The sequence below is a fragment of the Talpa europaea genome (genome assembly GCF_964194135.1).
Source record: "Talpa europaea genome assembly, chromosome: 5".
In the NCBI taxonomy this organism is placed as follows: Eukaryota; Metazoa; Chordata; class Mammalia; order Eulipotyphla; family Talpidae; genus Talpa; species Talpa europaea.
In genome coordinates, this window is record NC_140071.1 from 98,245 (window position 1) to 109,596 (window position 11,352).

The window sequence follows — 11,352 nt, forward strand, 5'->3', positions numbered from 1 at the left end:
TCCCTGCAATCGGCGGTTTGTTTTTTTTTTAAGAGTTATTTATTTGTTTGTTTGTTTATGCAAGCACTGGCCACAGTCAGAAGCGCGGGAGGGTGAGAGAATCCACCAGAGCCAGAGCGGGGAGCAGAGCAGGCAGAAGGACCGAAGGACACTGCTGAGGGGAGCAGCGGGCGGCAGGAGAGGTCCGCGCGCCATGCGGGACCCTCCTCCGGGGCCGGGGAGCAGCCGGGGATCGAACCGGCGCCGCAGAGGCCGCGGGCAGCTTCGCAACCCAGCGCTCAACCGCCGCGCCCCCGGGGAGGCCCCAATCGGCGTTTTTTTTTTTTAAGGATTGATTTATTGGGCCTCCCCGGGGGCGCAGCGGTTGAGCGCTGGGCTGCGAGGCTGCCCGCGGCCTCTGCGGCGCCGGTTCGATCCCCGGCCGCCGGCGAGGGTCCCACCCACCCACCCACACAAGTAAAGGGTTTATTTATTGGTGCACACAGGACCTGGGGCGCAGGCCAGAGGTGTGGGGTGAGAGGATTCCCCAGAGTCGCGCGGGGACCAGGACACGCGCGCTGCCTGAAGGGCGCTGCCGGGGAGCGCGGGGCAGGAGGGCCGTGCGGGCGGCGGGGCTGCTCCTGGCGCCGCGGACGGACGCGGACGGAGCTCACGGGCTGCGCCCCCAGGGCGGCCTGCGGTCGCGTCGCCCCCGCACGCGTCCCGTCCCTCGCGGGCGGCGGGCGCAGCTCTGAGGGCACCAGAGGCGCAGCCCGGGTGGGCCCGGCAGGCGCGGGCGGGGAGCGGGCTCGCGGGCACCCGCCGCCGACCGGCCCCGCCGGGACGCGGCCCCGCCTCTCCGCGGGCGCCTGGGCCGCTCGAGCTCGGGGCGGGGAGCGGCCGGCGGGAGCTGCGGGGCGCAGGGGAGCCCCGAGCCGGCAGGAGGAGCGGCTGAGGGCGGGGTCCGTCCCCGCGGCGCCCGGGCGTTGCCTGGCGACGGAGCGCGCGGGGCGGGCGCGCCGGGTCCCGGGACCGCCCCCAGGCGCACTTCCGGCGCCCCCGGAAGTGGCGTCACCAGGCCCCGCCCCCGCGGAGGCGGAAGCGGAGCCGCCCCGACCGCCGGCAGCCGCGCCGCGCGCCTCGGCCCATGGCCGCCTACCCCTACCGCCCGGGCGCCGGCCCCGGCCCTGCCGCGGGCGCCGCGCTGCCCGACCAGAGCTTCCTGTGGAACGTCTTCCAGAGGTGAGGCCCGGCCGGCCGCCCCAGCGCCGCGCCCAGCCCGGGCCCTCCCCGGCCTCCCCCGCCGGCCCTGACCGCTCCCCTCTGCCCCCCGCCGCCCCGGCCCCTCCCCGGCCTCCCCCCCCCGCCGCCCCGGCCCCTCCCCGGCCTCCCCCGCCGGCCCTGACCGCTCCCCTCTGCCCCCCCCCGCCGCCCCGGCCTCCCCCGCCCGCCGCCCCGGCCCCTCCCCGGCCTCCCCCGCCGGCCCTGCCCGCTCCCCTCTGCCCCCCCCCCCGCCGCCCCGGCCTCCCCCGCCCGCCGCCCCGGCCCCTCCCCGGCCTCCCCCGCCGGCCCTGCCCGCTCCCCTCTGCCCCCCCCCGCCGCCCCGGCCTCCCCCGCCCGCCGCCCCGGCCCCTCCCCGGCCTCCCCCGCCGGCCCTGCCCGCTCCCCTCTGCCCCACCGCCGCCCCTGCCTCCCCCGGCCCCTCCCCGGCCTCCCCCGCCCGCCGCGGCCTCCCCCGCCGGCCCTGACCGCTCCCCTCTGCCCCACCGCCGCCCCAGCCTCCCCCGGCCCCTCCCCGGCCTCCTCCGCGGCCGGCCCTGACCGCTCCCCTCTGCCCCCCCGCCGCCGCCCCCGCTGCCCCGGCCTCCCCCGCCGGCCCCCCGCCGCTCTGGCCGCTCCCCTCTGCCCCCCTCTATCCTCCCCGGCTCAGCCCGCTATCCCCAGCAAGGCTGCGGGAGGCCGCTAGGTAAACAGGCCGAGGCTTGGAGCCACCCAGGCGCCCACGACCGATTGGACAGCGGGTCTCGCGACTGGGCCGCCGGCCTGGACGGCATCCCCCGCCTCCCTTGAGACCCCCCCCAGCACCCCCCCCCAGCCTTGCAGTGAATGAGTGAGGGGGGGGGGATTGACTTCCTTGTTGGTCAGGGGAGAAGAGAAAGCGAAACTAGAGAAAGCTGTTCTGTCTCTGGGGCCGCTGGCAGGTGGGGCGCTTAAGGGGGGGGGAGGAGCCGGGCCTGGCAGAGGAGAGGCCCACAGAGCAGGCCTGGCTGCCTCCTTCCGGCAGCCGTCCTGCCCTTCACGCCCCAGCTGATCGCCTGGGTTCTGCAGGGTGGATAAGGACCGCAGCGGTGTGATCTCAGACAGCGAGCTGCAGCAGGCGCTGTCCAACGGTGAGTAGGCGCCTGAACGCAGACCTGGCTCCCTGGCGGAGGGGCCTTTCCACCCAGTCCTGCTGCAGGGCCCTGGCTGGTGCTGCCCAGGGCTTGCTGAATGGCTAAGGCAGGGACCCTTCTGGGTAAGAAGGGCACAATGTGAGCAGAGCGCCTCCTGGGTGCCAGCCCCTGCTGGGCTGGGCTGAGGGCTGATCACCGCCTTGGGAGCTTGTTCCCGGCCTCCCTCGCTGGCCAGAGAGCACCTCCCGTGCAGACTCTGCTAGGTCTGCAGCAGACCTTCCCCCGCGCCCGTGGTAAGCATCATTGTTGCGCCCCAGCGTGTGTGCAGGGCCCATTCTCTGGAGAATGCCCCCGATTTACATGCCAGGAGAACACAGCTCTTCCCCCTGACCTCAGTGGCTGGAGAGGATTTAACAGTTGCCTGGAGGATGTTCATTCCTCATTCCTAAGACACGTGAAACCAGTACCAGGCTTCACAACCAGGCCAACGAGTATGCATCGGGGCCATCTCCCAGCGGCCACCACACAGGCAGCAGGTGTCTCCAACTGCTGATTTGGAGCAGGCAGGAGCCAACCCCGGGAGGGCTGTCCGCTCACCCTCTCAGCAGAGTCCAGCCTGTGCGCCCTGGGCTCTTGTTTGGTTTGCATCTTAAAAGCCTGACTCCTTTAGCCCATTACATTTTTTGTAGCAGATTAGCTGCTGAAAGATGTAGTTAAGTTTGTGACTTTCTGGTAGTAAAAATTTAGAATTTTGGGAGTTAGACTAAAAATTTCATTAACCTAGTCTCAGACACCGCACTCTGTCGTGCTCCTGCCCTGCTCGTCTGCGCCTCTGACGGAGGTCACGCTCCCTTAGTCCTGTGCTGTGAATGCCTTTGTGAGTCTCTTCAGGCTGTTCTGAAACAGGCAGGCGCTCAACACCTTGTTCTCCGCCTCTGGAGGAGGTGCGGTGTTTCCAGTCTTTTTTTTTTTTTTTTTGTATAGAGGCATGCTTTATTTATTTGTTTGCTGGTCTGTTTGTTTGTTTTGTTTATACATGCACTGGGTACAGTCAGAAGCGCGGGAGGGTGAGAGAATTCACCAGAGCCAGAGCGGGGAGCAGAGCAGGCAGAAGGACCGAAGTACACTGCTGAGGGGAGCAGCGGGCGGCAGGAGAGGTCTGCGCACCATGTGGGACCCTCCTCCGGTGGCCGGGGAGCAGCCGGGGATCGAACCGGCGCCGCAGAGGCCGAGGGCAGCTTCGCAACCCAGCGCTCAACCGCTGCGCCACCGGGGAGGCCCTGTTTCCAGTCTTTTTGCCCAGTCACTTGTGACTCTCCCACCGAAAAGCAGGAATGGGACCCAGATGCCCCTGAGTCCGCTGCCTCTGTTGGGTCCAGCGTGGGAGGCCTTGCCCGGGCGCATGCAGGAAGTGCACCCCAATGGCCGTTAGGGCTCCTCAGGTGGCTGGCGAGGACTAGGCCAGAAATGCGGCCAGGTTGGCCCTGAAATGTGGCACCGGCACCAGGCAGCACAGCCTCTCTTGGTGGGATGGACTTCTGCCTCTGGGCCAGCACAGCGCTCACATTCCCTGCTCTCACCACCGAAGGCAGTGCTGTGTGCAGGAGAGGCCTCGAAGCATCTCTGGCAGGCAGGCTCCTGCGGGGGAGTGTTGACTGTGGGGGCTCTGCTTCCCTGGGGGGCATTTGTCGAGTGCTCACTAGAATGCGCCCCTGCTTGGAGCCTGTAAACAGCTTTGATCTCTGAGGCTGCCCCACCTGGGGCAGTGTCTCCTGTGGAGGGCGTCCCTCTAGCCCTGTAGAGCAAACATCTTGCCTCCCTGTGCGTCAGGAATGGAGGCGCCAGCCAGCTCCTCGGAGAGGGGCCTCCTCTCACTGCTCCGCTTCTTGCAGGTACCTGGACGCCCTTCAACCCCGTGACCGTGAGGTCCATCATATGTAAGTGAAAGGCCATAGGCCGCCCTCCCCTGTCCTGCTGGTCCCCGCAGGTGCCCCAGGAGGGCCCTTCCCAGTGTCCCCCGGCTGTACGCGGTGACTTGTGAGCACACGAGCCCTTGCGCTCCAGTCCCGTGCGGCTCTGCCCAGGGATGGCGACCAGTGCGTCACTCTCTCTGCAGACCTGACTCAGGCTGAGGCTCTCTTTCCAGCCGTTTTGAAACCAGGGGAAATGAGGGTTTGGGTTCATTTGTATCTGGACCTGGAATGAGGCTGATTGTCTGGGGAGAGCAGGTCTTACTCAGCCATGGTCTTTCTCATGGGAGTGGCCGGCCCGTCCCGCCGAGAGGAGGGCTCTTCTGTGCCTGCAGGGGCAGCCGGTCCCGTGGGGCCTGGGGCTCCTGCTGCTGTGGCCCCACCAGCTGCCGCTGGGGCTGAAGATGTCTCCTTGCCCCACAGCCATGTTCGACCGCGAGAACAAGGCAGGCGTGAACTTTGGCGAGTTCACGGGCGTCTGGAAGTACATCACCGACTGGCAGAACGTCTTCCGGACCTACGACAGGGACAACTCGGGCATGATCGACAAGAACGAGCTCAAGCAGGCGCTCTCAGGTTTTGGTAATCCTCTTCTCGATGGTGTAGCGTATTTCATTTTGGAACCGAGCTGCCACTGAAGGTGTCTTTACTTAGCTCACTGGTTTTTTAAACCCAGTCTGTGTAAAAATTTCATTTTCATCATGGTTTTATTTTTTATTTGATGTGGAGACTTTCAAAAAACAGTTTTTCATCCAAAATGAGATACAGGCTATACAGGCTTCCCGTGGAATGCTGGAGTCACAGTGCAATGAGAATGCGGCTCCAGACCCAGCCAAGGGCCCAGCGGGGCCTCGTGCCCTCCAGGGCCCCTGTGAGGCGCCGGCCGCAGGTCACATTGTCCAGCGTGTGCTCCAGGCTGTGAACACGGTACCTTCCAGAGCGGTTGGCCACCCCCACGTTGGGCTGGGCTGGAGGCAGCTGGGATTGTTAACTTAAGAAGGAAAAGCTGAAAACCCTGAGGTTACTGATACCGGAATTGTAGGTTTTCAGGCCTAGTCTCCCAGCCAGGAATGGATCCCAAGCTACAGGGGCAGCACTGAGTCCCAGCCACTAGACCCCACAGGTTGATGTCTCACAAAGCTGCAGCAGGAACTTCGCAGATGCTCAAGCAAGCGAGAAGAGGCAGGTTTGTTTAGAGAAAGAAAAAGTTTATTGAGGAGAAAAGGAACAGAAATAAAGTGGGACTCCCCAGCCAGGAAACCAGGCCAGGGAGGGGCAAGGAAGCCAAAGTGGAGTCGTGTCTCAGGGAACATAGACCTTCTTTTCCTAATTATTCTAAACCCCCACCAGTCTCTTTGGGATTGGTTAGTTCTCGGTGGTCTCACCTACTGCCCTAATGTCTCTGTGCCCGGAACTAAGTCTCTGTGTCACAGCCCTTTTTTTCTTCATTGTTCTTTATTTGGAATGTCCTGTTGACCTTAAGGTCATAAAGTAAGTCCCTAATGTTCTGGGGTGTTTGATTAGTCCCCTTTGGAATTTGTTGTCCTTATCTCTGAAGTGTGCCTTACCTCTCCTGAAGTCCCTGCACTGTCCTTGAGGCTGCCTAATTATCCCTAATTTGCCCTAGGATGCACTGCCAGGCCCTTGGCGCAGCACCTTCTCTGTTAGGTCACAGACTGTTGATAAACTCCCAGGACAAGGAGGGAGGGTGTGACGGCACCCTTGAGGGCATCTCCAGCTCAGTGATGCAAAGCACTTCTCATTCCCAGGGTCCCTAGCCAGCCTGTGCCCCTCCTGTGTGCTCTGCTGCTGTGTCCATCTGACCTGTGACTCAGTGCAGCATCAGGGAGCTGCTCAAGCTTCCCCAGAGTGGGGCAGGGCTCGGATTGGACCTCAGCCTCGGGCTCTGAGCTGGAACTTGGAATGCGGCTGGCCTTGCCCTGCCCTTGGGCAGGAGCTGCGGGAGCCCGCAGGGCAGCAGGAGGGAGGGCCGGCCCTCCACTGGTTGTTGGGCCAGGAAGGGCCAGAGGCAGGCTCAGCCCATCTGGGGCAGCCTGGGAAGGAGCCTGGGGCTAGGTGCAGGCCAGCGTCTTCTGGACACATTCCACCTGGAGCCCTCTCGACCCACGGGCAGTCTGGCCCTGGGAGCTGCTGGCAGAAATGGTGGTGTGGATGGCACCCCTGGCCTCTTGAGCCTCCAGGAACAGCCAGACCCCTCTGCTGGGCAGGGACAGGCATTTTCTACAGAAAATAAAAATGCTGCTGCATTTCTTGGGTTATTCCAAAAAGGTTCTTTCCGATTGGTTCTTGCTTTACCAGCCTTCGGAACCCCATCTTGATGGAGGGAACTTTGTTATCCCTTTCACATGACCTTGGAAGATTTTTGGGAATGACTCCTAGGGTGTGGGCCTCAGAAGCAAAGTTCTGCTAAGTTTTGATTCGTAAGGATAAGTCTCTTTCCTCAGCCAAGCAGGGGACTGCACTGCAGCTTAGGTGGGAGTTGGGGCTTGAGCCCGAAAGTGCCCGCTGACCCCTTTGGTTCCACGCAGTGACTCAGAGCCGCCAGGGCTGCGAGCGCGTCTGTCCAGCGCCTCTTCCCGCCGGGTTGGGTCTTGTCTTCCTGCTTGCAGGAGGGGGTCCTGTTCGTGAGTCGCAGAGCGCCCTCTGGAAGGTACCACCCGTGTGTGCATGCGGGGTCTCCGCGGGGAGGTGACTGAGGCTCGCCGGGACGCTGGGCGGCCTGTCCTTGCCAAGGTCCCAACCAGGTGTAGCCAGTCAAGTATCTGGCGCCCAGATCTGGTCTCCTGAGTGGGTGATGGGCCAGTCACTCAGGAAGTGGACAGGCGGGTAGGAAGTAGGTGTCCACTCGGAGCAGGTCCAGGGTCTCCCAGGAATATGGCCAAGCACCCCATCTCTCCGCGGAGACCTTCCAGACAACCCCGGGGAAGACGCGGCCAGAGCTCCAGCCACTGCCCTGGCTGTGCTCCCCCGGGGCGGGGCACGCCTGGCCTCCTGGGCGCCGCAGCCCATGCCCCTTGGTTGTTCAGGACTTGTTGGCGTGGGGGCTTGAGCTTCCCTCTGGGCCTGAGTCCCGGTGCTGGGCTGGGCCAGCGCCTGCTCGGGCCGGCCACCAGGGGGCGCACCCCTCATTCTCCTGTCCTCCTCAAGGCTACCGGCTCTCGGACCAGTTTCACGACATCCTCATTCGAAAGTTTGACAGACAAGGACGGGGCCAGATCGCGTTTGACGACTTCATCCAGGGCTGCATCGTCTTGCAGGTAGGGGCACCTGCTGGCGACAGGTCCTGGGTGCGGGCGGGCGCCTCGACCTGCAGTAACTGGGGCAGACCTCAGGGTTTGTCTCCAGAGCAGATGAAAGCCAGTGTCATCCCGTAAGGAGTCCCAGTTAGGGCATCGGCAGTGGCACTCTCCCCGCGGGAACATTCTAGAAACCCACTGGAAGCTTCCCAGGGCTGGTGGTGCGGCCACAGGTCTACTCTCATGTTTTATTTTTGTGTTGAACTGGGCTGCAGACCAGAGGTGGGGGGTGGGAGGTGGGAGGACTCCCCAGAGACAGGGTGGGGAGCAGAGCAGCAGATCCACTGAGATCCACTGCTGAGGGGAGTAGCGGAGAGAGGAGAGGTCTGCTGCACCGTGTGGGTCAGCTCCCGGGCAAGATCGAACCCAGGCCGTGGCGGTGACCGCCTGAGACTGACTCTTGGGCCGCAGGGAAGCCCCACTCTAGCGTTTTGATTATATTTTCCATCCAAGGAAATGGGCAAACACTCCTTGAGGCCTAGCGAGCCCTCCTTTCCAAGCGGTACACTGCTCTGCCTCTGCCTGCCCCGTGTTGCCCCCACCCTCTGCCGCCCTTCACGGGGGCCAGACTTCAGGGGCCCCAGCCCACCTCCCGGCGCTGACCTGTCCGCGTTAGGTGAAGGACAGCCTTGACCACTCCTGAACCGAGACTCCAGGTGCCGCCCCAGCACACGAGCTGCGCGCTGGCCGGTGCCAGGGTCTCAGTGCCCCGTGTTCCCCAGAGGCTGACGGACATCTTCAGGCGCTACGACACGGACCAGGACGGCTGGATCCAGGTGTCCTATGAGCAGTACCTCTCCATGGTCTTCAGCATCGTATGACACCAGCTGCGCGGCTTCCGGGAGAAAAGACTGGAAATGCCAAATCGCTTCCCTTTGGTGAAAGAGGCACGGGTGCAGCAGGACACCGTCCCCTCATGCTCCGCGCCCGCCGGGCCGGCCTTGCGTGTGGCGATGTGCTCATGGGGGCTTCTGCGGTTCTGACAGTTGTCGGGCATGAACTTGGGAGGCAGTGACCGCCGAGGTGCTGTGAGCTGCCAGGGGTTCGGGGCGCTGCTCGGGTCCCTCACCACGTGTTCCTCTAGACGCCCCGCGTGTAGGAGAAATCTCTGTGTCGGCCAATATGAATTCACGATCTCTGTCAGATGCACCGGGCTTTCCTTCTCGCAGCGGGCTGGGCCACAGAGCGGACCGCGCCCCGGGGCCAGTTCCTCTCAGATGCGCCCTGTGATCTTTGGGGCGGCCACAGCCTCTGGCTCAGGAGCTGCTGCTTCGCACACTCCAATCAGCCCCCTGGGGCCTGCACCCCCTTCTGCCCTTGCCCACACCCCCCTCAGGCCTCTGTCCCGCCCTCTCCCGTGCCCCCCTCAGGCCTCTGTCCGCCCTCTCTCCCGCGCCGCCCTCAGGCCTGCAACCTCGTGGCTTCCAGTTGTGCTGGCTGCCCAGCCGCCTAGGCAGTCCCTTTCGACTGCTTCTGTCCACTCCCTCTTTGAATTGACCCTCCCAGCCAGAATCTGGGGTAGGAGTTGTGGGTTTTGAGGCCATGCAGGTTCTGGATGGACATCAGGATTTATAAAGATCTGACCTGTCAGAGGTCAGGCGTGGCCGGGTCTGTGTTGGCTGCCTGGGGCTGCGGGTTTCCTGCCACTGGTGTTTGGGGGGGCGGAGTCTGGGGCTCAAACACTGGCCTTGTGGGTCAGTGGGGATGTGTGGGTGCAGCCACTGGGTCTGCAGTTTCCTTCCTGCCCACACTGAGACGTAGCATCTGTATGTGACCCTAGATGCTGTCCAGTGAGCTCTGTCCCCCAATCCCCAAGTTGCCACTCAGGCCTCCACATTTCCAGGTCCAGATTCCGTGGGACCTACCTGACCTCCAGGCCCCAGATCGCCAACTTCCTGGGCAAGGCCTTTGACCCTGGCCCACACCCCAGCCCTCATGACCTGAGCTAAGTGTCGCTGTAAAGCCCAGGCCACCCAGGACCTCTGCCTCCACCCCCAGCTACCCCTGGAGGGGCCTGTGCAGACACAAGCCACCAGCCGAGAGCAGACGCTGCACAATGTCCACATTCCCGCCTTGGGACTCATGATGCCCTCAGCTGTGGGGGAGGCCCAGACTGGTGACGCCCTTGGGTGTGGGGCGAGGCCAGGGATGGAGCACAGCCGCCCTGCAGGCCTGAGGGTTGCAGATGAGGCCCCAGCTCTCTGGAAGGCTTGGGGCGGGAGGGTTTGAGGTTTGGGAGGCCCCCACTGGGGAACCTGGTGCCACCTGAAGGTGGGGAGCAGCCTTCCTGAGCCCCTGCAGGGCCAGCATGTGCAGGAAGGCAGGACTGTCCCCAGGACACCTGCTCAGTCCAGGCAGAGATGGGAGTCAGAGGCGCCCCCAGCTGCCACGCGGGGCAGGTTCGCCCAGGGCCAGGCGCACTGAGGGCGGGGCTGGGGGCCTGGCTCTCTCAGGGAACCCCGGGCCCGAGGGTGGGGTCTGGGGCAGAGCCAGCCCAGCGCCAGCAGGCAGCTGACTGGCCTGGGGCACCCCTGCCGGGAGCCTCCCCAGGTCAGCTGCCCTGTCCCCATGTCCCTGCCACTGCCTGGGCCCCTCCCCTCAGCCCCTGCCCCTTCCCGGGCTTCTCATCCCTGCCCCGCCCTGCCCCCATTTGAGCTGCAAGTGGGACAGCCCCTGGCTCGGCGCAGGGACCAGAGGGAGCAGCTCCGGCCCTTGTGCCCAGCCTCAGCCCCACGTGCGTCCGATGTGAAGAGGTTGCGGTCGGGGCCCCCAAGACAGGTGTCCGCGCTCCCGGGCCTGTGGGGCTGGCGGTGGGCCAGGGGCTCTGCGGGGCGGTCAGGGCTGTCCCTTGAGCGCCTTTCAGTGCCGGCTCAGAGCGCGGCCCACAACGCACATTCCTGGCTGTGACCAGGGCTCCGAGCCCTTCTCCCTGCGGGCGCTGCCATCAGGAGGCCAGCAGGCCCCTGCCCTGCCCCTCTCTACCACCCCAGTGCTCCCTGCCCTTGGCCGGCGGAGCCACGCCTACAAGTTCTGCAGTGAAGGGGTGCGGGGCCGGGGTCCCTCCCTTCCCAAGCCGGGCACCCGTGCGCTGCTGGTGATGCCCCGCGATGCACAGACGCTGGCACAGTCTGTGTCTTTGTTTTCGTTGTTGCTGCGGCGACAGGTTCTCAGCGCGTGCGGCGTGGTGACCCCCTCGCTTTCTTCCCAGAGCCTCCGGCCTCCCTGAGGGCCCAACCCTTTAGTGTGCGCAGTCGGGGGTGACACGGGGCACAGTGGGCGTCCTGCTCTGCCCAGGGGGTGGGGGGCCTGTGGACAGCGAGGTGGCATGACGGCCGACATGGGGGAGGCCAATCTGTCGGTGGGCGCAGGCGGAGGCCCTAGAGCATCCTCGCCCATGGCGGCAGGAGGACCCTGGACACACAGCAGCCTGCCTGCTCCCCACAGGTGCGCTCCGGCCAGGCCTCCTCTACCCTAAATGGGCTTGGACAAGCTGCCCGCAGCTCAGGGGGCCCTGAGGCTGTGGGTTCCTCCTGAGATTGCCTTCACAGCACAGCCCTGGGGGGACGCACCCTGGGGACAGTGGGTGCCCCCCAAACCAAAGGACAGGTGGGAGGGCCACTCACTGGTCCCCTGGGCGCAGGCAGCTGGGGAGGGGCCGCCCAAGGGAGAGCAGCGGCCCGGGTCAGGCACAGG

The 11,352-nt window shown here is 64.8% G+C and overlaps 1 protein-coding gene across 3 annotated transcripts; it reads left to right on the plus strand.

Moving 5' to 3' along the window:
- Positions 1-1,117: 1,117 nt before the first annotated feature.
- PDCD6 (programmed cell death 6) lies at positions 1,118-8,793 on the plus strand (the record flags this gene model as incomplete). Of its 3 annotated transcripts, none has more annotated exons than XM_084233909.1 (6): positions 1,118-1,221; positions 2,308-2,369; positions 4,265-4,309; positions 4,766-4,924; positions 7,511-7,620; positions 8,382-8,793. In XM_084233909.1, the coding sequence occupies 6 exons, from the start codon at positions 1,127-1,129 to the stop codon at positions 8,478-8,480; spliced, it is 570 nt and encodes a 189-aa protein (XP_084090035.1). In that variant the 3' UTR covers positions 8,481-8,793. The 3 variants fall into 3 exon arrangements, with proteins under 3 accessions (XP_084090035.1, XP_084090033.1, XP_084090034.1); XM_084233907.1 differs by having other exon boundaries at positions 1,127-1,221; positions 4,766-4,918; XM_084233908.1 differs by lacking the exons at positions 4,265-4,309; positions 4,766-4,924 and having other exon boundaries at positions 1,127-1,221.
- Positions 8,794-11,352: the final 2,559 nt, after the last annotated feature.